Source organism: Oncorhynchus kisutch, linkage group LG7 (genome assembly GCF_002021735.2).
Source record: "Oncorhynchus kisutch isolate 150728-3 linkage group LG7, Okis_V2, whole genome shotgun sequence".
NCBI classification, from domain to species: Eukaryota; Metazoa; Chordata; class Actinopteri; order Salmoniformes; family Salmonidae; genus Oncorhynchus; species Oncorhynchus kisutch.
In genome coordinates this window covers 7,408,579-7,434,761 of record NC_034180.2, presented here as the reverse complement: position 1 = coordinate 7,434,761, position 26,183 = coordinate 7,408,579, and the positions used below count along the sequence as shown (strand labels likewise).

General features: G+C 42.3%; 2 protein-coding genes and 1 long non-coding RNA gene across 4 annotated transcripts in view; 2 read left to right on the top strand and 1 right to left on the bottom strand.

Annotated features, from left to right (window-relative positions):
• The window catches only part of LOC109894759 (early growth response protein 1-like), a 44,287-nt gene that overhangs the window by 1,667 nt on the left and 16,437 nt on the right, over positions 1–26,183 (top strand). Inside the window, exons 1-3 of one of the 2 annotated variants that reach the window (XM_031828194.1) lie at positions 19,664–20,157; positions 21,488–21,618; positions 21,811–25,283. In XM_031828194.1, coding sequence (XP_031684054.1) covers positions 19,881–20,157; positions 21,488–21,618; positions 21,811–23,016 — 1,614 coding nt within the window. In that variant the 5' untranslated portion in view covers positions 19,664–19,880 and the 3' untranslated portion in view covers positions 23,017–25,283. Of the gene's footprint in view, positions 1–19,663; positions 20,158–21,487; positions 21,619–21,810; positions 25,284–26,183 lie in introns of those variants that run through there. The other variant, XM_031828196.1, reaches the window with a different exon arrangement.
• LOC109894062 (gastrula zinc finger protein 5-1-like) lies at positions 10,600–14,750 on the top strand. Its single transcript, XM_020487280.2, has 3 exons — positions 10,600–11,484; positions 12,115–12,245; positions 12,422–14,750. Exons 1-3 carry the CDS (start codon positions 11,196–11,198, stop codon positions 13,571–13,573), a joined length of 1,572 nt encoding a protein of 523 aa, XP_020342869.1. The 5' UTR covers positions 10,600–11,195; the 3' UTR covers positions 13,574–14,750.
• LOC116374627 (uncharacterized) lies at positions 12,282–20,141 on the bottom strand. The gene is made up of 2 exons (XR_004210519.1): positions 19,805–20,141; positions 12,282–13,569 (listed from the first exon to the last, which is right to left on the bottom strand). It is a non-coding gene; the product is annotated as an uncharacterized LOC116374627 (long non-coding RNA).

The window sequence follows — 26,183 nt, the reverse complement described above, 5'->3', positions numbered from 1 at the left end:
TTGGTCAAAGCTATAGTGATTGTTATCATCATTGGGATTGAAAATTCTTGTGACAGCTTGGTCCTTTCGAGCCGGATCTCAATACCTTTTTCTGTCGTCCCATGGGACACCGAAACCGTGCACGGGCAGATGAAATATCCGTAGATTAAAGACCTTGCCCCATTCTGACGGTTCTTTACAGGCCTGTGGCGAACTGGTACACGACAGAAACGGTGACGAGATCCAACCTACATTGAAATCTCAGCTGCAAGGATAAGGTCAGTAATCTTTATTCATTAGTTTGGGGTTCAATTCTAAATGTACTAGATTAAATTCCTATAGAGCATTGGTCAAGATAAATGTGAGGGAGAATTTTAACTGTAAAACTAACAGTAAGTAAGATTTGTATCGGGTATACCATCCATATAATCTAATGTAGAGAAAGTTTAAAACAAAAGTATCAACTACCCTGAGTCATTTCAGACCCACATTTACTTACTCTACATTTCTTACTGGGATCTGTAATACAGTGCCGCCAACACTAACATAGTTAGCACTGTATTACAGATCCCAGTAAGAAATGTAGAGTAAGTCAATTTGGGTCTGAAATGACTCAGGGTAGTTGAAGCCATTACCAAAATAAACCTAGTAAATTACATTAGTCTAAGACCAACGGGAGTAAGTGAGATGTGTAAGTATAATAACAGTAGAAAGTAAAAGCACCCACATAGGAGGTAGAGATACATACAGAAATAATTATTTCAGATTTTAAAAAGCACACACAAGTTTAAGAGGATAAGAAGATAATTACTTGGGTCTAAGATAGATATATTAATCAGTCGAAAGTCATAAGAAACAACGGTAAAATAGGCTGTTAACCAGGGCCTTACAACCCCTGGGAAATAGCTTATTGAACGTAAGAGTTCTGGTGTTGTATACGTGTTAGACCTAATAATTTATCAAAAGTCATAAAAATAATTATTCTAAGCACATACATATAAATTGTGAGATTAAGGATCATAACAGATTATAGAAACACACACACACACACACAGTGTGAGAATAAGCATAATAACAACAATAGTAATTGAATAAACATGGGTTGCAAATCCTCAAAGAAGGTTCCGGAATTAACCAGAGATGAGGGATATATGGAATCTAAAGATAAAAGGAACATTTATTTTGGCCCAAAATGGAGAAAGAAGTACGAATTTGATGGAGGTCAAGATGTAAAAAAAAGCTAGAATTAATGATAAAACAGATACATAAGACGTGTGTGTATAATCAGGGGAACAGCAGATCGAAGGTTTGGATACAGCCAGGGTGTGGCTGTCAGAGGCCCGGAAAAGAGTAGAAGGTAATAATAAAAGGGCAAGTGAAAAGCAGGAAGAGCCAAGTAGGATTAGAGAGAGAGAGCAAAGTATTCAGGAAGAAACAATGAAAGATAAATTGAGAACAAGGGAAAGAGAGAAAGATGTGAACATGAACAGAGAGAGCAAGCCATAGCCAGGAAGAGGAAAGAAGAGCCAGAACCAAGAGAGTCTAAATTTAAAAAGCAATTAGCACCATATGATAAGCCAGGACTGAGGGAGGTTCAATCAGATTGGGAGGAGGATCAGTGTCCTCTCATAGAGCTTCCTAATCCTAGGGCAGGCGAAGCTGATCAATCGGATACCTTACAAGTGTATCGACCCTGGACTCAGAGAGATGTAGCAAGAGCAGTTGAGGGAATAGTACATCCAAAAACAGGAATAGAAGGGTTTAGGAGAGATATGGAGGGACTGACGGAGAGTTTTAAACTAAATACAGGAGAATTGGAAAGGGCTGTCCGACAGATAGTGGGGAAAGACTGGGCAGCAGTGAGGGGAGCCTGGGTTCCAGGGCACAGAGGAGAACCGGTTTTACCATGGGCAGGAGATGGGAATTATGCAGACAAATTGACACAGCTTTGTAATAATCTTAGGGACTATTACCATAGACATGTGGACTTTTCAAAGATACGTGAGTGTAAACAAGGGGATGGGGAAACTGTTAGCCAATATTTAGAGACACTGAGAGACGTGTTCAATGCTAACAGTGGACTGGTAGATCCTAGACAGGGAGATGACGGACCTTACCACCAACAGTTAAAAATAGCCTTCTTGAGAGGTATGAAGCCTGAAATTTGCCAGATCTTAAAAAATTATTCCGATAGGGTGGGGAATAGCCACATTGGCCGAAGAGGTATGCTATACACCATGAGCAGAATGGAAAAGAAAAGTAAGAAAGAACAGACCGGAGCAGAATATTTGATCGCCACTCTTGGGGAAATTGCAGGAAAGAGCAGGAACGATTTTAAAGAGAAAGGGGGAAACAGGGAGAGTAGAAAATGGACAGAAAGTGCTTCAACTGCGATAAAACAGGCCACATGGCAGAGGATTGTAAGGCCCCACCAAGGAACAGTAGACGGAGACAGTTTAGGGATAGACAGAAAAGGGAACGTAGTGTTATATAAATATTCATACACATGACTCATATATTATACAGCGCTAAGCTAAACCGCCTGACTCAAGTCATCTTACGTACCCTTGCTGAAACAGGAACTAGCTCACACAGCCAGCAATAAAACTACCCCCTAAAACTATCCCCTCAGCTTGGTTGTCTCCCGACCCCAGGAAACAATGACATTCCATCGCATGAACACATACACCCAGCCATAAAAAACTGCCCCTCTACCTCACGAACCCCTGACACAAACATCTCCTAGTATAAACACATCTCCCCCCTCTACTGGTCGGGGGCTCAGAGAACAAGACTCTGTTCTGTACCAATGGGGCTCATGCTCTGGATTAGAGCAGGTCCAACTTTTTGGGACCAATCAAAAGACAAAAAACGACAAGACTCCACCTACTTTATTCTATGTATAAAAATGAATGTAACCTTTGTATAAGGCCTCTTTTTCACCTGACTCCTTGCCGAGTCATATGAACTAGATCCGTGCACGTAAAACTGCGGGACAAGATATCTTTGACTCATTAAAACTGCCTTTTGTTACAACTGAAATCCACTCTGTCCAGCGTCCGTGATTTGGTCTCAACTCTCCAATATATAAGACACCATATTACTTAACATGGTAGCAAGAGGATGGCAATTCCTAAATTCGATATAAATTGGTGTGAGAGGCGAGACAAATCATCCGGTTCGAATCAGACGGAAGAGTGACCGAACCAGGAGAAAATCAGCCATTCATCTTGCCGAACCAGGAGAAAATCAGCCATTCATCTTGCCTCGGGAAATCTGATCAGAGCGCTCTACTAAATAAGGTACGCAAAGCCTGTTAAATCGAAATCTGCATATTTCGTTAAATACGTTAAATAGAGGCTGTGTTTTAACATGTAAAGGACACGATTATTATAGCCAAAACCAAATTTTGATCAGAAAGTACTGGGCGTGAGTATGAATCGTTGCCAAATTATTTTTTACATAAGAACCGAAGGCATTGATTAAAGATATCTTGTTTTGTAAAAAAACAATTGGCCTATACTGAGTTATTTTAATAGGAATGTGTGAATTGTGATTGACCAATGTGTTAATTTCCTTCGGGACCCTATTTGTTCCGAAATCTGCATAGAAAACAGTCCTAATTATATATATATATATATTAGGTTGTGTATAGAGGTGACGTTAAATAGAGGCTGTGTTTTAACATGTAAAGGACACGATTATGGATGTTGGAAATTCAATGAGAATTTCATACGAATGAATGTGGTGATAGATGAACCGAATCTGCATGTAAAATGTCCTATTGATATGTTGTGTACGATCGAATAGGTCTTGTGGAGGTGTGGTTAAAGTTAAATATTGATAACGAATAGGTCTTGTTGAGGTGTGGTTGGATCGAATGAATCTGCATGAAAAATGCCCTATTAAAAAAGCTGTGTACTATTTACCAGAGTTGACGTTCCATGATTTTGAGACCGGGGAAATTAAATTGAGAGACACGTTTGAGATACGTACCTGGGCTATTATGCACACGTGCTGATAGACAAAGCTACTTTAGTAGCCAAATCGCCGTGCAACCTTGATTGACAGCCGCTGGCCTCGAACACTGATTTTCGCTTTTTTCATTGCTGTTGATATTGCCTAAAGTTTAAAATTGTTCTGACAATTGTTATAGAATCGCTTGAATTTACTGATATAAGTTCATAAAGGAAGTTACTGAATTATTTACAGAAAGTATTTAAATGATACGCAAAAAAAAAAATTTTTTTTCCTAACGTACTAGAATTATTCTGACAAATGGTATAGAACCGCTTGAATTTGCTAAACATATTGTCCCAAGAGGGGATTGCTCAATCATTTCTAAGAAAATACCTAAACAAATCGCTGAACAGATTCGAATTACATGCCGGAGAGGCACACACGTAACTGAAACCACATTACTGATAAGATCTTTCTGTGCGAGGGTGGGGGCGAGAGAACTCTGGCCTAGCACTACAGTACATCCCAGGTATCGAACAGAGACGGGCTGAGTATACAAAGATAGAAATATGCTACACAAAGGACTGACTAAAACCTAGATAAACGCATTATACACATTATCAGACGAATTAGATAAAAATGTCTGCAGCCAACACGCCCAAACTCGGATTAAGTGAATATTTAGATCAGAGTATAATTCATGGAGCGGGAGGTAAAGAACAGCATGAGAAAGTGTGGAAAGGATTACGGTTAAAATGGACACAAGCAGGTTACTTTAGCGGGGGACACCCTACAGGGGGGAATCTCCAAGATATGCAGAAAAAGCTACTGGAAGACGTAGGGAAAGCAACGGCAACTGAGACAGAGAGGAACAAAGCTCATTGGTTCAAGAAGGAAGGGACTAGAGACAGAAAGCGGGCAGAAGCAGAATTAAATGTAGGAACATGGGCTATAGAAGTGTGTAGGAGGATGCAGCCCAAAAACAAACCAGATATGATGTGCGTGGCTTCTGCGTCAACGGAGGATGTTAAAGCTCCGCCTGAGGACTTGCCCACGGCTCCCCCTGAGGTCGTTTCTCCCTCACTATATCTACAATTGACAAAGGAGGCAGTTCAGCCCCCGCCATACTCAAAGGGACAAAATCACCGGAGCCCGTCACACAACCCATTCCTGCCCAGGGCACCTCCCACAATACAGGCTCCAGTTTTGAGAATAGACCAAGGGGAGTTAAAAGGGGAAATGACACTGGGGATAACGGGTGGCCATATTGTATGTGAACAGCTCGAAACTGGGACTCCAGGCGCAGGAGGCCTCCCCCAGGAACGGAGGCCGCAATGCTCCTCTGTGAACTCGCTCACCTCTGAAACCAGAGGACACCTACAAACAAGATTAGATTCAAACCACTTCTATCAGACGGATAGGGAGGACTTTCATCAGAACATGGATATCGAAAACGAAGAAGAAATTGACTTGGTGCTCACCCCAGCTCCGATGGGAGCTCCAAACGTGACTAAAATGCAGGAGCTGCTGCAATCATCAATAGATCGAGCTAAGGAACTCAGGGAGCTTATGGCTAACCAAGATAACAACAGACAGGGAGCCTATCGTGTGGAAGGCATAATGAGAGGAACAGTAACCGAAGTCACTGAATCAATGGGGTCCGAAACACTCCGTCGGTCCTCCAGAATCGCTGATAGAAGAGAGCAAGAGCAGGAGATGGCAGGACAGTACCCCCTGCGACCGACACCAGGTGATGCACACACTTTGGAGTACCAGCCCTGGAAAATGACTGATTTAACAACACTGATGGGACAGATGCCTAGCCTACATGGAGGAGCTTCAGCATGGCTACTTCAACTGCAGACACTTACATCAGGCCTGCAACTCTGCCTAGGAGACATGAAAGCACTACTAGCAAGAGCCACTGATCACGGAACCATGGAGGCCCTCATGACAGCAGCTGACCTTGGATGGCGGGCCCCAACACTGCCCATAGACCACTTCCGTACCAGATTATGGGAAGTTCTACGGAGAGCATACCCTACAGAAAGAAACCATGCCACCTTATCCTCCTTTACAATCAACCCAGGTGAGCAACCTGCAGCATACCTGGACAGGGCTAAGACCACATGGAGATCGGTACACGAAGAACCATTCGATCACACTGATACCACACTCAGCATGTGGAAGGAAATGGTGGTGAACGGGTGTCCTGGAGATGTTAAAACCAAACTCAGAGGAACAGTGGGGTTGATTGCACTTCCTCTGACCCAATTCAATACGCATGTGCACCACCATGTATCCCAACACAACAAGGAAAGAGGGGGTGCTGAGAGCCAGGTGCAGTCCCTCCAGGTACAACTCCTGAAACTCCAATTGAAGGAAGCACAACAAGGAGAAAAACCTAAGAAACAGATGGTGGCGGAAGAAACGAAGGAGTCAGGCACCAAAACAGACATCTCCCAAATAGTGGCCCAGACTGTCTCTCAGATGATCCAACAGCAGGCAGCCTCACACAATGCCACTAGGGGGGCCCAACCACCCCAATACCCTCCCACACAGCAGTATATCCTGCAACAACAACAGCCAGTATGGGCTCAACGGGGTCCCTACACTGGACAACACAGAGGGGGAAACTACCAGTGTTATAACTGCGGAATTCCCGGTCACTTTGCCAGAGATTGCAGGAAACCACTCTCCCCGCAGCAACGGCAATGGAGAGGAAGGGGAAGTGGGGGAAACCCACCTCTGCAACACCATCAACCAGGACCCAGTTCCCCACAGCAGTCGGCACCTGCATACAACCACCCCGGACCTACGCACATGCAACAGCAGCAGGGAGGATACATGAACCTCCATGCACCCCTGGCCTGGATGGCTGGAGCATCAACAGCCATAGCACTCCTGACAACAGATCTATCAGCGGCAGCAGCTCTGACTGCACCAGACTACAAGAACAAGTTCCATTTGGATGTTTCTGAAAAGGAAGGATTCACCTCATCCGTCCTATTCCAGAAACAAGAGGGGGAGAGAAGGGTCTTGATGTACTACTCTTCCAAACTTGACCACCTTGAGGTAGGACAGACAACATGCTCCAGATACGTTGCTGCAGTAGCAAAAGCTATTGAAAAAACGGCTCACCTCGTGATGTCACCCTGCAATCAAGCATCATCCTTCAACCAGCACCTGCCCAATTAGCTGAAATCATCGGATTGACGCAAGCCCTCATCAGAGGAAAAGGAAAGACTGTGAATAACTATACAGACTCAGCCTATGCCCATGGAGCAGTCCACATTGATGGACCCAGAACATTTACGAGAAGCACATGGCCCCACACACAAAGGCAAACTAAAGACCCTTCAAAAGGTCTCGCACATCTGGTGGCACCCTCCTATGATTAGGTATGACTGACTTATTTTGTGACAAATGCAACATAGGTGGCAGCCACAACCCAAAGAAATCATATCAAACACCGAGGGGCTAATACCCAGTACCTAATGCATGTTTTCAGGACATTAGTATAGATTACACCGATATGGGCCCCGACAATGTATTCTAAAGATAAACACTATCTCCTAGTTATGATAGATAGGTTCTCCAAATGGGTAGAGGCAATACCAACAGTAAGGGAGGATGCCGAGTCAGTCATTAAATGGCTAACAAACCAAACTAATACCCAGGTATGGCATCCAAAGAAAAAAATCAAATTTGACAAATGGCTCACATTTCAATAACAAACACCTGAGACAGGTGGAAGAAAGATTTGGCATAACACACAGATTTGGTTCTGTGTACCACCCCCCGGTCCCAAGGTCTGGTGGAACGCTAAATCAGATTTTGAAAGCTTAGATAGCAAGAGTGACTGGTAAGAGTCATGCCTGGTTCACCAAGGGAGGGAGGTCATATGCCCGCTCTTGATGAACAACAAATTGTAATGTCTAATTATGTGAAAAAACTGACGGTTCTCTCTGCAGCACTCTCTACCCAGGTTCACAAGGTCCAGGAGAGGGAGCCGCAGGGGAACACGCCACTACTGAAGGTAAAGGTTGGTGACTGAGGTGAGGGTTAAAGTCCACAAGAGAAAGTGGCTGGAACCCAGGTGGACTGGACCGTACGAAGTGAAGGAGGTTACTTCACACTCAGTCCAGGTCAAAGGTAAATTAGGCGCACCTTGGCACCACCTTACACATTGCACTCCAGCCCCAACTCCTTCCAGAACACTGACTGAAGTCAGAGCTGATTTGAGCAGCCTAAATTCAATTCCAAATGAAGACACTCCTTCCTCAGGTGATGCGGCATCAAACTCCGCCTCCCCTGAAAAAGGAACCTCGCCCAGTTAGAGGGACATTTCTCCCTCCCTGGGTGAGGCTGGGGATATCTAGCCTTTTGTTTGTGATATTCCTACTGATCTTTGGGGTGTCCTTAGGCACTCTCACATGGTTAATAGAACAACAAACACATACTAAAGCATCAACCCTTCTCACCCCAACCCATATCCCTGATAACATTCCTAGCACCACTCCCTTCAATCTCACACGCACCAAACGTAGCACTACACCTACAGACCCACCATGCACACCAGACAAGGTTAGAGGCACCACCTTATGTATACCCACGAATGCAACCACCACCATTGCACTATAGTTTTTTTTTTTGAAGAGGGGGATTTGTTATATAAATATTCATACACATGACTCATATATTATACAGCGCTAAGCTAAACCGCCTGACTCAAGTCATCTTACGTACCCTTGCTGAAACAGGAACTAGCTCACACAGCCAGCAATAAAACTACCCCCCTAAAACTATCCCCTCAGCTTGGTTGTCTCCCGACCCCAGGAAACAAAGACATTCCATCGCATGAACACATACACCCAGCCATAAAAAACTGCCCCTCTACCTCACGAACCCCTGACACAAACATCTCCTAGTATAAACACATCTCCCCCTCTACTGGTCGGGGGCTCAGAGAACAAGACTCTGTTCTGTACCAATGGGGCTCGTGCTCTGGATTAGAGCAGGTCCGCCTCCAACTTTTTGGAACCAATCAGAAGACAAAAAACGACAAGACTCTACCTACTTTATTCTATGTATAAAAATGAATGTAACCTTTGTATAAGGCCTCTTTTTCACCTGACTCCTTGCCGAGTCATATGAACTAGATCCGTGCACGTAAAACTGCGGGACAAGATATCTTTGACTCATTAAAACTGACTTTTGTTACAACTGAAATCCACTCTGTCCAGCGTCCGTGATTTGGTCTCAACTCTCCAATATATAAGACACCATATTACTTAACAGTAGGCAATGAGAGAGCGAGAGGAGTAGTAGGAGCAAAGGCAAGAACAAGGAGAAAAAGGTCAGGCGCCCACAGCCAGACTCAGAGGAGGAATAGAAAAGAAAGAACAGAAAGGAGCAGAGCATCTAATCGTAACTCTCGGGGTAATTGTAGACCAGCATAAGTGAGGATTCAAGGGTAGGAAACCTGGGAAAGACAGTGGTAAATGGACCGGGAGCGATTGGAAATGTTTTAATTGTGATAAAACTGGCCATTTCGCTAGAGACTGCAAGGCACCCTGTTCCAGCTGTCATAAACCAGGGCATCTTTCCCGAAACGGTAAGACCAAAGGGAAAGGTAGGAGAGAAGATAAGGGGACATACAGAAAGATAGAGAGAAAGAGAGCGACAGAGACAACGAGAGCAAGAGTAATTGAGAATCATTGCCGGAGTAATGCTTGGACCTTTAAATTAGGGCTATTTTCTGGGAATTGTCTAGGTAGTATGTGCCTGATTTTACGACTACAGACAATTATAAATAGGGTTATTTGCGGAGAGTTTGTCATTTCAATAGCTTTGGTTCAGTGGTAGAATTCTTGCCTGCCACACCGGAGGCTCGGGTTTGTTTCCCGGCCTATGCACCAATTGACTAAAATCTGGGTTTCTGTTTGTAATTCAACTATTGATATGTTTTGCCTGGAAAGATATGGTCGTTAGTGAAAGTTTAAGATATAAACTGAACATTTTAATAGCTTGTTTAGTTTAAATTGAAAGACTAATTCATTCAAAATAATAGCAAAGCGATTTCGATGTATTATGTTGTCTGTTGCCTAAATGGTCTGCTGAAATAACATATTGAGAATGGTGTCGTATTTAAATAACTGAATCAAAGAAGGGACAGTTACCTAAATCTAATGAATTCTAATAATAAGCGGATAGGTAATTGCGATAGAGTTGTGCCCACCGAAATGTGTTTTTTTATTCTAAAGGGTTGACTGATCTATTTTATAAATTTGGCTATTTACTCTTATGCTGATGAGACAGCATCAACTTTTTAAAGGTTTGAGATTTGTTAAACAACAGGATTCTTTCTTCCCAGGATAAATGTATCTAAGGGTAGCTCAATTATTGTGGCTTTATAGGTTGTGACAGTGTTTCCTAGCCTCAGTGCAGTGGGCAACTGGGAGGAGGTCCTCTTATTTTCCATGGACTTTACAGTGTCCCAGAACTTTTTGGAGTTTGTGCTGCGGGATGCTAATTTCTGTTTGAAAAAGCTAGCCTTTGCTTTCCTAACAGCCTGTGTATATTGGTTCCTAACTTCCCTGAAAAGTTACATATCGCGGGGGCTATTTGATGCTAATGCCGTACTCCACAGGATGTTTTTGTGCTGGTCAAGGGCAGTCAGGTCTGGAGTGAACCTGGATGATGAGTTAAGTGTGAGTAGTAGGCCTAGGCCAATACAAATATGTGCTTCACTCAAGGTTGGCTTCTTATTAGCATTCATTGCCATGGTTAAACTGCACCGCAGAATTGGAATGTTAAAAAAAAGATGGTGGCAGCTGCATTGAAATACTTGGGTGTGTGAGGTTTTACTACAGAAGAGTTACAACACCGTTGGCCTGGTGTAGGATCAGTTAGGGTCAAATTAGTGGAATTGGGTGTTGGTATATAGGTGTAGGGTTAGTTGGTGGTGCAATGTTTTCCTTTATTTTTGTTTAACAAAATGTTACGTGATCGACCACACACTAGGTGGCGGCATGCACAAACAAAATGTGTGAACGCCATGACACCAAAGAATAAGAAGTAAACGGACGTGAACAGTGAGTTTCCACGTTAGTGTTTTTATAGTCGTTATTTAGACGTTTATTAACACACTGGAAATCAAAGTATGACGAATTTAACTGCACAGAATCACATACTTAATTCGCGTTGGAGACAGGACTTGATATTATATAGATAACGATAGCTAGCTGTTAACAATGACTAACTGTAACGTTATGGTTTTTCACACTCAAATAGCCTCCATCATGGAGGTGTTAGCTAGTGCAGCCGTGGCAGATGTATGTAAACTTGTAGACGACGACTATGCAGTGTTTCGTTTGGAAATAACTCAAAGCCAGAAAGAAAACAGGGCATTGCGGAGGAAACTACAGCTACTAGAATTGAAGGTGGCACGGGAGCGTGCAGAGAGGACAATGCAACAGCGCGTCGTCACCAGTCGTCCCAGAATTGTCAAGATTCCGGACCGTTACAAAGAAATGGCAAGAGGTACATTTAGCATTGGGCCGAGACAACCCCTCTGCGCATGTGTCTTTTGACGCGTTAACCAGAAATGGGTCTGTTTTTGGGGTCGGATGCAATAATTCCCTTAATTACTTAGCCATCTTGCACAAAGACTATCACCTAAACATATTGATTTACTGCATTTCCTATTATTTACTAATTGAAAACAATATGATGCATGGAACATAATCGAACAATAAATAATATATTGTAATGAAACAGCACGGAGCAGGTCTCGAATCCTCGACCTTCGAGCCCGAGGTCCGGCTCGTGCGGCAGGGTCGATTTCCGCGCTTATAAACCCAGGGTCGTTATAATATCAATAAGTTATGCCAAGTGTTACCTTACATCCTTGCCAATTCTAGACAGTGTCAACACTGTCAATAGTGTGTACAATATAGAGTTGAGCATTGAAAGTACCGTCACTACAGTCCCTGGTTCGAATCCATGCTGTATCCCATCTGGCTGTAATTGGAAGTCCCATAGGGCGGCGCACAATTGGCCCAGCATCGTCCGGGTTTGGCCGGGGTATGCTATAATTGTAAAGAAGAATTTGTTCTTAACTGACTTGCCTAGTTAAATAAAGGTTACATTTCCCCCCAATCATTTTCTCAGGTGAAGGACATCTCACTGGAGGCCACAGGAGCTTTGTGAAGCCAGTGGGAGACAATACATGGACAGATGACCAACCAATCACTGTTGATGAGGGGAGTGGAACCTCAACCCAGCATGTTATTGTGATAGAGGTTAGTGTAATCGTGTTACATCAGAATTACAGTACATCAAATGTGTCCCGTTTATTCACTTGCTTACATGTACATACTTATTAATCTGCCAAGCTTGAGCTTGTGCGACTTCCCTATGACATTGTTATCCTATTCAACTCATGTACCGGTAATAACCTCCTCTCTTAATGTGTCAGTCTGCAGATGCCAAGGCTGCAGGTCCTGGGGTGAGAGGAGTGGACCCACAGCACAGCAGAGACATCCAGACTGGTGCGGCTGTAGCAATGGAGGACCCCGCCACCACCCCAGCGCAGCCCAGCTCCAGACACAGCATCACGGAGGTCAGTGGAACGCGGAATGCCATCCTTAGGTCAGAGTCAGAGACTTTAACTGTGACACAAAGGCTTTTACACACAGGATCTGACGACAGGTCAGACACAGAGAGACTGGGCAGACTGGGCTGTCCTCCTGCTCCCGGCTCAGAGTATTTACTTTACGGTAACCGAAGCCTGGTTAATTCCCATCGGAACTCCGGTGATGCGTTAGAAACTGGCAATGATCAATCTTGTTCTTACGCTATAGAGATGGACCCTGGCAACATATCCTTAGATTTAGAGACACATACTGATCCGTCTAGAGAGGACTGGAACCGGTACAGTAGTAGTGTATACTCTGAAGGGTGCATAGATAAGAAAGGGGAAGATCTGGTTGCAGATGAATTGACTGTGAAAGTGGAGGGCGACGTTCCTCCCACATGGAATGCAGCTTGTGCAGGACTCTCACAGGGCAGAGATTTCTTAGATTACAGTTTAGAGACAAATCTAAATGTTGTGACCCACTCCCCTTTACACGTGCTCAGGGATCGCGACCCAGTGTCCACGTCGATTGCGCCTTGCGATTTACAAGGCCGTGTCCTTTTCGATCAGGTATTGAACTCAAACGACAGGGCTAGAGCCCAGACTCAGGGAGGAGGAGCCACATTAGGCAATAGTAAAGAGAAACGGTTCCTCTGCATGTTCTGTAGCAAAGGCTTCAGCTGCACCCAGAAGGTAGAGATCCACCAGAGGATCCACACAGGGGTGAAACCCTTCAGCTGTACCCAGTGTCACATGCGCTTTGCCCAGGCTGGCCACCTGAAGAGGCACCAGAGGGTCCACACAGGGGTGAAACCCTTCAGCTGTACCCAGTGTCAAATGCGCTTCGCTCAGGCTGGTGACCTGAAGAGGCACCAGAGAGTCCACTCAGGGGAGAAACCCTTCAGCTGCCAGATGTGTGAGAAGAGGTTCTCCCGCCAGCACCAGCTGAAGATGCACCTGAAGGTCCACACAGGAGAGAGGGCATTCTCCTGAAGGCATATAGAGATTTGTGTTTAATATTTGAATGTTATATTGCATCCAAACATTGTGTAATAAGGCATACATATATATGCGTGGAGTCATGTAGTAACCCAAAAAGTGTTAAACAAATCAAAATATATTTTATATTTGAGATTCTTCAAAGTAGCCACCCTTTGCCTTGATGACAGCTTTGCACACTCTTGGCATTCTCTCAACCAGCTTCACCTGGAATGCTTTTCCAACCGTCTTGAAGGATTTCCCACATGTGCTGAGCACTTGTTGGCTGCTTTTCCTTCACTCTGCAGTCCAACTCATCCCAAACAATCTTAACTGGGTTGAGGTCGGGTGATTGTGGAGACCAGGTTATCTGATGAAGCACTCCATCACTCTCCTTCTTCGTCAAATAGCCCTTACACAGCCTGGAAGTGTGTTGGGTCATTCTCCTGATGAAAAACAAATTATAGTTCACACCAGATGGGATGGTGTATCGCTGCAGAATGCTGTGGTAGCCATGCTGGTTAAGTGTGCCTTGAATTCAAAATAAATCAGATAGTGTCACCAGCAAAGCACCATCACACCACCACCTCCATGCTTCACGGTGGGAACTACACATGCGGAGATCATCCATTCGACTCACAAAGACACGGCAGTTAAAACAAAGTATCAATTTTTCTTGGTCTTTTACCAAATAGGGCTATCTTCTGTATACCACCCCTACCTGGTCACAACACAACTGATTGGCACAAATGCATTAAGAAGGAAAGAAATTTCACAAATGAACTTTTAACAAGCACATCTGTTAATTGAAATGCATTCCATGTGATATCATGAAGCTGGTTGAGAGAATGCAAAGCTGTCGAAGGCAAAGGATGGCTACTTTGAAGAATCTCAAATACATTTGGATTTGTTTAACACTTTTTTTGGTTACTACATGATTCCATATGTGTTACTTCATAGTTCATGTCTTCACTATTATTCTACAATGTAGAAAATAGTAAAAATAAAGAAACCCTGGAATGAGTAGGTGTCCAAACTTTTGACTGGTACTGTATGTATGTATGTATATTATTAGTATTTACTTATATTTGTTGTGTTATAACAGGGCGCATTTGAAAAAGAGACCTAGGTCTCTGTCCTTCCTGTAAAAATAAAAGGTTAAATTAAAAAAAATAAGACAACGTATAGAAAATTGGGTTCCGCTTTAAATGACAATCAGCTTGTAAAAGCTTCATAAATGTGCTACAAATCTATTACCATATGTCATGCTTCATAAAGGGTTCATAAATGTGGCATAACTGTGACAACCACCAATGTCATGTGACATAACGCCCTAACGTGCTTTATTAAGGGTGTCAATCATCAGGCCTTATAAATCATATTATATTGAGGCTTCACAAATCATTTAACCCTGTCATGCATCTTGCTAATTAATTGGACATTGCAAAGGTAAGACATTGGGTTCGATTTCCAGGACCACCCATATGTAAAATGTATTCATTCTGCTAAATTTTACATAATATATTCCACTAAAACATTTCTAGGATGGCACAACCTCTTTCCCTCTTGGGTGCATAGTCAATATTGGACCTGACCCCAACTTCCCCCCCCAAAAATGTATTTTTTTAAATTACCCATTTCAGTGTCTTTTTTTTTTATACCAAATTCCGTTTTCTTGTTTTTTTTCTTCTTCCAGGTTTGGGATTAAGCCAAATTCATGTTTCTCAGTTTTCACTTTTTGGGGAAAAAACTAAAACAAAACTGGATTATCGGTGTTCACAACTATGCTTAAACCACATCAGGGGATGATTTAAAGTCTGGGAAAATCTAAGTAACTTTATTTTTGTGTAGTTGCCGTTTATTTCAGTGAGCATGCCCTGCACCATTGTTTGGTTAGCAGGTGTTCTGTAGTGCAGTAAGTGCGCACATGTGATAAGATTCGACCACCAATGGAATGAGTGGAGTAAAAGACCAGCAACACTCAATGTTATTCAGAAATGACACCATATAGAGCATTCAGAGATTTCAGACCCCTTGACTTCCTCCACATTTTATTACATTACAGCCTTAATGGATAAAATGTTTTTCCTCATCAATCTACACACAATACCCCATAATGACAAAGCGTAAACAGGTTGTTTTTTTTAAACCAAATTTATTACAATTAAAAAACCGATACCTTATTTACATTAGTGTTGAGCCCCTTTGCTATGAAAATCTAAATTGAGCTCAGGTTTATCCTGTTTCCATTGATCATCTTTGAGATGTTTCTTCAACTTGATTGGAGTCCACCTGTGGCAAATTCAATTGATTGGACATGATTTGGAAAGGCACACACCGGTCTATATAAGTTCCCACAGTTGACAGTGCATGTCAGAGCAAAAACCAAGCCATGAATTTGAAGTAATTGTCCATAGAGCCCCGAGTCAGGATTGTGTCGAGGCACAGATCTGGGGAAGGGTACCAGTGGCCTCATTCTTAAATGGAAGAGGTATGGAACCACCAAGACTCTGCCTAGAGCTGGCCACCTGGCCAAACTGAGCAGTCGGGGTAGAAAGGCCTTGGTCAGGGAGGTGACCAAAAACCCAATGGTCACTCTGACAAAGCTCCAGAGTTCTTCTGTGGAGGTTGAAGAAACTTCCAGAAGGACAAACATCTCTGCAGCACTCCACCAATCAGGCCTTTTATGGTAGAGTGGCCAGACGGAAACAACTCCTCAGTAAAAGGCACATTACAGCCCGCTTGGAGTTAGACAAAAGGCACCTGGACTCTCAGACCAAGAGTAACAATATTCTCTGCTCTGATGAAACCAAGATTGAAATCTTTTGCCTGAATGCCAAGCATCACATCTGGAGGAAACCTGGCACCATCCTTACAGTGAAACATGGTGGTGGCAGCATCATGCTGTGGAGATCTTTTTCAGCGGCTGGGATTGGACTAGTCAGGATCGAGGGAAAGATGAATCGAGCAAAGTACAGAGATCCCTAATGAAACCCTGCTCCAGAGCGCCCAGGACCTCAGACTGGGGCGAAGGTTCACCTTCAACAGGACAAGGACCCTAAGAACACAGCCAAGACAACGAAGGAATTGCTTCGGGACAAGTCTCTGAATGTCCTTGATTGACCAAGCCAGAGCCCGGACTTGAACCCGATCTAACATCTCTGGAGAGACCTGAAATTAGATGTGCAGTGACGCTCCCCATCCAACTTGACAAAGCTTGAAAGGCTCTGCAGACAAGAATGGGAGAAACTCCCCAAATACAGGTGTGCCAAGCTTGTAGCGCCATACCCAATTAGACTCGAAGCTGTAATCGTTGCCAATGGTACCCTTTACGCAAAGTACTGAGTAAAGGGTCTGAATACTTATGTAAATGTGATATTTCAGTTTTTATTTTTAATAAATGTGCAAACATTTCTAAAAATCTGTTTTTGCTTTGTCGTTATGGGGTATTGTGTGAAGATTGGGGGGAGACACAATTTAATCAATTATAGAATAAGGCTGTAACATAACAAAATGTGTAAAGTCAAGGGGTCTGAATATTTTTCGAATGCGCTGTTCATTCTACAGTCCTTGAGTATTCTCAACAATTATTTTACTACGGCACACAGAATAGTTCATGCTCTAAGCCTATGTGTATTCCATATACAGTGATTCACATTGGGGGCATTTATTTGACCTTAATGGAAATGTCACTTAAATATGAACAAATAAATAATTGTTACATTTTTTAGACAATTTTTCATATGAGTGGTTGACACTATTACATGGGGGACTTTTATTCTGAAAATCTCAAATTCCACGACACGAAAGTACTTTTTTAGTGTTGCTGACATGACGCATTCGCAAATCAAATGCCCACTTGTGCTGCCACTGGACAGCGAAAAACTTAATGTATTGTAATTTAGTTTACTACAAACTCAACCTTAAAAAAAAGTTAGTGTTGAGTTAGATGAAATACTGTAGCTCCTTCCTAAATAGTTAATTCAAATCATTTTGGTGACTTCACAGCAAATGCTACCTATTCGAAATGTAACTAGCTAGCAGGCTCAGCTAAATACAAATCACCCTATATACAGCGACATCATGAGATTTGTGAATGAAAGAGGAATATAATAATACAAATTGGAGTTTCCCCATCTTCCCATTTAGAGTTTCTGGAAGAGCACCGAAATGCCCTTATCCAGGATGTGTGACAAAAGGCATTTCCTAACGGATCTGCTAACTTTCTTTGTTACATTAAAGGTTGAAACCAACAAGCAGTACCTCCAGCAGGAAGAGGCAAGAACCATTTGTCCGCCATCTCACTGACAAGCTACACTATTCACAGCCCTGTGTAATGTTCAATGTAATCGTATTATTATACTTTTAGAAACATGTCTTTAATGTGTATTTGTTTTAGCTGTTAGTTATAATTCCCAATGTGATAATATGTATGTGTTATAAATGACCAAAGTGGTCTGACTGTAAATTAAGTACAGCGTTATGCATTATAGCGTCTTTATGGATGTGTTATGAATGACTGACTTTCACTTCAAACTAAGTATTACAGGACACTACATAAAGTGTCAAATAGGTTATTTACAGTCTGCTGATTTATGAAGGTTCTCATGATCCACAGGTTATTGTATGCTGTGAGAGGTATTTAAAATGGGTTGATGGACCTGCAAAATGTGTGTGTGTCAGAACCAAGAAGATTTGGGAGTAGTCCAACCTGAAATTACCACACCAGGTATTACTCTAGTGTTCCCATGCTGGAGACCAGGGCTTGATTACAACCTGTTACAATGTTGCCAACATTTTGTGACTGATCTTTTAGTGGGGAAGTGGATGAATGTGTCAAAGACCTGACTGGGCTTAGCACCTGCACATATGGCTCATTTTTGTTGTGTGTTTCTGTACTGAGGAACATGTAACTTGGTTCCAGAAGAAAGACACTTTCAATTTCTTTCAGTTAGGAGCTTTCATCAAGGTAAGTGTTGGCTATTGCACACACTGTATAAACCTGGGATATCAACCATTCAAAGTTGGCCGTAGTGGGAGTGACCATAGAATTCTATAGGAGTGACCTTACTGAGTATAACATATGTCATCACTAAACAAAGTCATAATTATGGCTAAACCCAGCCCATTTCCACAATTGATTTTCTTAAGTGATTTTAAACCTAACCCTAACTAATGAAGGCCAAGTTTGATGCGTTGTTCCACCAGACCTTCCGCACATTAGGGCGGAAGTGTCTGGGAACGAGATTAGGTGTAACATGACATCCCATTAGAGCATATTGCCATCCTTCAGCACAACATGTCACCCTTTATAAAGCACATGTTTATATCATTTGACAGTGGGTTATGTCACATTTGACATTGGTGATTGTCACACGGTTATGCCACATTTATGAACCTTTTATAAAGAATGACATATGGTTATGGATGCTTTTTTGCATGTATTTAAACAAATATATATTTAACCTTTTATTTCACTAGGCAAGTCAGTTAAGAACAAATTCTTATTTACAATCACGGCCTACTCGGCCAAACCCGGACGATGGTGGGCCAATTGTGCGCCGCCCTATGGGACTCCCAATCACGTCCAGATGTGATGCAGCCTGGATGCGAACTAGGGACAGCAGTGGAGCATCTTGCACTGAGATGCTGCGCCACTCTGGAGCCCAATGTAGTGCTTATGAAGGCTATAAACTGAACGTAATTTAAAGCGGGACCGTAATATGTATGTCCAATATGAAAAAATAATTGGATTTAAGCTGATTTAAAGGGCCGCAAAATGAGCAGCAAATTCCTCTGGGTGTTAACTGTGGATTTGAAACTAAAGTGACCCTGAATAAAATGGATCCCCCTTTTACTGCATACAGAAAATTATGTAAGGTGCAATAAATGATAGTACACACACAAAAAATATTGACCATTTAGGATTGAAAACATAAAATTAAATACAATCATAATATATTTTAGAAATACTTGTAATTATTGGTTGTATGATAACTAGTATAAAATATCGACAATTCTGCACATTTTCGCCTTAATTATTAATGTACAAAGTAATAGGAAAGGATTCTTATTCTGAAGGATTCCAAAAATCCGTGACCTGGAAGTACTTAACTTGCTATTCTTGCCTGCTTCAGTGGTAAAAACATTAACGTTTTTATTAACGTTTTTATTGTTGTGATTTAGACGCTTGTTAACACCCTGGAAGTCTAAATATGACTTAACTGCACTGCATCACATACTTACCCTAGGTCATCTTTAATTCGCGTTGGAGACGGGGTTTGGTTGATTGATGTTATCTAGATAACGCTAGCTGCTAACAATGGCTAACTGTATGGTTTTTCACACTCAAATAGCCTCCATCATGGAGGTGCTAGCGAATGCCGCCGTGGCAGAGATCTGTAAACTCGTAGACGACGACTATGCAGTGTTTCGTTTGGAAATAACTCAAAGCCAGAAAGAAAACAGGGCATTGCGAAGGAAACTACTGGAAGTTAAGGTGGCCCGGGAGCGCGCAGAGAGGACAATGCGAGAGCGCGTCCTCGCCAGTCGTCCCAGTAGTGTCAAGATCCTCGATCGATACAGAGGAATGGCAAGAGGTACATTTTTGCAGGAGGACGACGACGGTGCGCTGCCTGTCGCCCCTAGTGTATAGCACAGTGCCTATCTCCCCGTTTCTCTTTGCACTAGGTACAGATTGTAACACCAGATAATGAATGTGATTCAACCAAATATTTTTGGACAATTAATACTCGTAGTTACAGGCGTGGCTCTACAAAACGTCGCCAGAGATGAACTAATCTCACCTGGTATTGGCGATACTATCTTCGTCCTCGATTTGTGGAAACAGGAGTCTAATAAAAATGTTTGTGTCCAGTTGCAGGGAGTCCGTTTCATTTTAAAACTGTACATTTTCTAAATTCAATCCGATTTTTGGTCCATGAAGTAACCAAGACCGGTGTCTGTCATCATGACGTTAGACAGTTTGGGGTGGACTCACCGGTCTCAATGAATGGTGGAGTTAATTTTGCTTGGCGGTGCACCTGGTAAGTGGAGATTCATTTATGGGCCAATGGAATGGTCTAAAATGTCCAAACTCTGGTGGGTCATTCAAAACGAACTCAACCAGTGAGAGAAGATTTGAAAAACACAGAATTGAACATTGTTGGATTAGTTAATGGACCCCCAAAAAGTATTTATTTTAATAACGGAGCATTTTCTAAATTCAAACAGACCCCCTGCAACTGGACAGACATTTTATGAGACTCCTGTTTCCACTAATTGAGGATGAAGATAGTATCGCCAAAACCGGATTAGTTGAAAAATCTCTGACTACATTTTGTATTGCCACACCTGTAACTACTAGTACAATAGATACCAAATGTTTTGGTTAAATCACATTATCCGGTGTTAGTCTATAGCCCCTCTGCACATGTGTTCGGGTGTTTATCCAAAATTAGTTCTTGGTCAGTTTTTGGATAGTATGTATTAATTCCCCTGATTACTTAGCTATCTGACACTATCATATTCTAACCAGATTCTTGATCAAATCAAATCAAATTTATTTATTTTTTATATAGCCCTTCGTACATCAGCTGATATCTCAAAGTGCTGTACAGAAACCCAGCCTAAAACCCCAAACAGCAAGCAATGCAGGTATAGAAGCACGGTGGCTAGAAAAAACTCCCTAGAAAGGCCAAAACCTTTGATTTACTGCGTTTCTAATTATTTGCTCAATTAAAACAATTTTCTTATTATTTACTCAATGATACATGGGACATAATACATCAATCAATAAATAGTATATCAAGAAGTTATAAGAAGTGTTACTTTACATAATTTTCTAGACCGTGTCAATAGTGTACAATATAGCGTTGAGCATTGACAGTAGTTAACCTAACCACCTCTCTTCTCCAATCACTCTCTCAGGTGAAGGACATCTAACTGGAGGCCAAAGGAGCTTTGTGAAGCCAGTGGGACACAATACATGGAGAGATGACCAGCCAATCACTGTTGATGAGGGGAGTAGAACCTCAACCCAGCACATTATCGTGATAGAGGTTAGTGTTGCATTTAAAAATGAATTACAGTTCCTTTTGCAAATCAAATATGGCCAATTTATTTAAGAAAGGCTCCCCTCATCTATTCACTTGCTTACATGTACATCCTCATTTATCTTCAAAAGGGGAGCTTGTGAGGCCCTACAGCAACTCAACTAATGTTCCGGTAATAACCTCCTCTCGTCTTCTCAGTCTGAAGATGCAAAGGCTGCAGGTCCTGGGGTCAAGCTAGAGAGATCTGAAGGAGATGAGAACCCACGGCACAGCAGAGAAATCCAGACTGGGGTAGATGGAGCGCCCCTTGTAGCCACAGAGGACCCCACCACCACCCCAGGGCAGCCCAGGACCCAATGTAGTATCACAGAGGTCAGTGGAACACCGAACGCCATCCTCAAGTCAGAGACAGACACCGAGACTTTAACTGTAACACACAGGCTCTTACATACAGGATCTGACCACAGATCAGACCCAGAGAGACTGGGGCTGAGGAGAATGGGCTGTCCTCCTGCTCCTGGCTCAGAATATATACCGGTATTTCCCCATAGCCAAAGGACAGTTCATTCCCATGGTGATAGTGATGTGTTAGACACTGGCGGTGATGATCCGTCTTGTTCTTATGCTACAGAGATGGACTCTGGCAACATGCTCTTGGGTTTAGAGACACAGACTGATCTGTCTAGAGGGGACTGGAACCAGTACAGTAGTAGTGTATACTCTGAAGGGTGCCTAGATAAGAAAGGGGAGGGTCTGGTCGTAGATGAGGTGACTGTGAAAGTGGAAGGCGACATTCCTCCAACACTGAATCCAGATAGTCACCTAGGAGATGGACACTCACAGGGCAGATATTTCTTAGATTACAGGGGAAGATTAGAGACAAATCCAATTGTCGCAACCCACTCCCCTTTACACTCATTCAGGGATCGTGAGCCAGTGTCCACCTCAATGGGGCATTCCGATTCAAACGGCCTCGTCCCTTTCGATCAGGTATTGAACTCAAACGACAGGCCTAGAGCCCAGGCTCCGCGTGGGGGAGCAACATCAGGCAATAGTAAAGAGAAACGGTTCCTTTGCATGTTCTGTAAGAAAGGCTTCAGCTGCTCCCAGAAGGTGGAGATCCACCAGAGGGTCCACACAGGAGAGAAACCCTACAGCTGCCCCCAGTGTCACATGCGCTTCACCCAGGCTGGTGACCTGAAGAGGCACCAGAGGGTCCACACAGGGGAGAAACCCTACAGCTGCCCCCAGTGTCACATGCGCTTCACCCAGGCTGGCAGCCTGAAGAGGCACCTGAAGGTCCACACGGGGGAAAGGCCGTTTGCCTGTACGCATTGCGGGAAGAGGTTCTCAGAGAGGACCTACCTCAGGATACACCATCAGAAAAACCATCCCACTCTATAAAATGTAAACCATTCTACTTTAAAGCTTATTACATTTAGATCAAACCCTGCATTAAAGACTAAGTTTAATTTGAATTGTTGTCTGCAGAAAAGATCCACAGATGCATTTGGAATAATGAGATTAACAGATTTCAGTGTTGAATATTCCTGGGTAGAATATTGCATCCAGACATTGTGTGATATATAAGCCTAAAATGTCTGTTACGTATTGAGTTTGTACTGAATAGTCTACATGATGTTAGGAAATGCCCGATTTCGTTTTTAATATTGTACTTAAAATGTGTTTATGTTCAATAGAATGAAAAGTCCCATTTTGGTGATTCTTTAGTAATCAGTACCAGTCAAAAGTTTGGAAACACCTACTCATTCAAGGGTTTCTTTATTTTACTATTTTCTACATGTTTAATCATTGTGAAGACATCAAAACTATACAATAACACATATGTAGTACCCAAAAAAGTGTTAAACAAATGAAAATACTTGAGATTCTTCAAAGTAATCACCCTTTGCCTTGATGACAGCTTTGCAAACTCTTGGCATTCTCTCAACCTGCTTCATGAAGAATGCTTTTCCAACAGTCTTGAAGGATTTCCCACATATGCTGAGCACTTGTTGGCTGATTTTCCTTTACTTTGCCATCCAACTTATCCCAAACCATCTCAACTGGGTTGAGGCCAGGTTATCTGATGCAGCAGTCCATCACTCTCCTTATTGGTCAAATAGCCCTTACCCAGCCTGGAGGTGAGTTGGGTCATTGCCCTCTTGTAAAACAAATGATAGTCCCACCAAGCACAAACCAGATGGCATGACATATCGCTGCAGAATGCTGTGGTAGCCATGCTGGTTAAGTGTGCCTTAAATTCTAAATAAATCACTGACAGTGTCACTAGCAAAGCACCATCACACCTCCACACTGGGATCCACACATGCGGAGATCACCCGTTCACCTACTCTTCGTCTCACAAAGACACGGCGGTTGGAACAAAAAATCTCAGATTTGGACTCGTCAGACCAACTGACAGATTTCCTCAGGTCTAATGGCCATTGCTCGTGTTTCTTGGCCCAAGCAAGTCTCTTCTTATTGGTGTCCTTTAGTAGTGCTTTCTTTGCAGCAATTCGACGATGAAGGCCAGATTCACGCGGTCTGATCTGAATAGTTGCTGTTGAGATATCTGTTATTTGAACTCTGTGAATCATTTATTTGGGCTGCAATCTGAGGTGCAGTTAACTAATGAACTTATCCTCTGCAGCAGAGGTAACTCTGGGTTTCATCATACCGCTTGATGGTTTTTGCGACTGCACTTGAAGAAACATTCAAAGTTCTTAATGTTCCGCATTGACTGACCTTCATTTCTTAAAGTAATGATGGACTGTCGTTTGTCTTTGCTTAGTTGTTCTTACCATAAAATGGACTTGGTCTTTTACCAAATAGGGCTATCTTCTGTATACCACCCCTACCTTGTCACAACACAACTGATTGGCTCAAACGCATTAAGGAAATTAATTCCACAAATTAACTTTGAACAAGGCACACCTGTTAATTGAAAGGCATTCCAGGTGACTACACCATGAAGCTGGTTGAGAGAATGCAAAGCTATCATCAAGGTAATGGGTGGATATTTTGAAGAATTTGTTTAACACTTTTTTGGTTACTACACGATTCCATGCGTTATGTCCTAGTTTTGATGTCTTCTATTATTCTACAATGTAGATCGTTTTTTTTTTTTATGGATTGAGTAGGCGTGTCAACTTTTGACTGGTACTGTACATCTGATGACAGCGCTCTATAACCAGTATATGCTAACTAAATATACCTACACATACCCACACTAACAAACACCTATTCTACACGTCCAAATAGTTTAGTCAGGTTTGTCTGACTTGATTTATCATAGTGGACTTATATTTACACACACCTCTAAATGCGGAAGACACATTTTAATGCATTCAGTTGTACAACTGACTGGGTATCCCCCTTTCCCATCATATTTAAGTTCTCCATGTAGGGTTTAACAACCATGAAGTCATTCTGTAACCACATTATAGGACGCAAACGTAGTGGGCATGGGTAAACGCTCCGGAGCCAAGGTTAAATTGAAGCATCCGCCAATTAAAATCATTGACGTAGTTGCACGTGATTAAAGGCTTCATGTTAGCTGTTCCCATTACATAAACTTGCACATGTAATTCTATGCTAATCTCACCAGGTGGCCTTGATTATTTCCTGTAATAAATTGTGTATTTACAAATTAAAATGTTTCAACCATTTTTCATGGAAGCGTCCTTAACACAAGTATAACCGCACACTGATAATCATAGCAACTACATTGTGTATTTGATTAACTGCTCAAATTGTGACTAGCTCGGTTCGAATCTCACTTGAGATTCCATTTATTTTGTGTTAAGGGACGTAGCCTACAGCCAACAGTTTGAAAATTAAGATTAATAATTAATTTAATAAGGAGCTACCTTTTTCTTCAGCCTTGCAGACAAACAATCTGCTATGGCCGAATAATCATATTGCATAGGCTATATTATATGGACTTGTACACAAATGTAGGCCTACGCTTTATATGCATATTTATAATAATCTACTTCGTCAAGTTATTTGACTCGACGAGCATTCAAGTGTAATAGAGTAGGATTACAGGTTGCACTCTCACCATCATCCTACAGATTGCAGTTATTTAGAAAGTGTATTGTGACTCCGGATCCGAACCCACACTTAGCCTACTGTATGTAAAATATTAAAAATCGACAGTCTTAAATGGAGGGAGACACTTAGCAGTATCAGATGGTGAATTACTTCTATTTGACAAAGTTATCCAACTTCGATTCTCATATTCTGTAGAATAGGAATTCCATTCACGAATATAGCTAGTCTACATTAATTCACGTCAGATAGTGTCATCCTTATGCTTTAACTTATTAATGCATATGGGACTTTGTATGGTACACTTCAATTCACTTCGACAATGTGTGTGAAAGGCTATAGACCTACATAAATGAAACTAATCACTCCTTGAGCCCTCATGTGAAATCCATGAATTCAATGTAAAAATGCAGACCGGTACATAGGCTACTGGCACCGCTACATAAATAATCGACACTACTATAGTATAGGCTCAATTACATAGACGTGTAGACCTACATATACAATGATGTGTG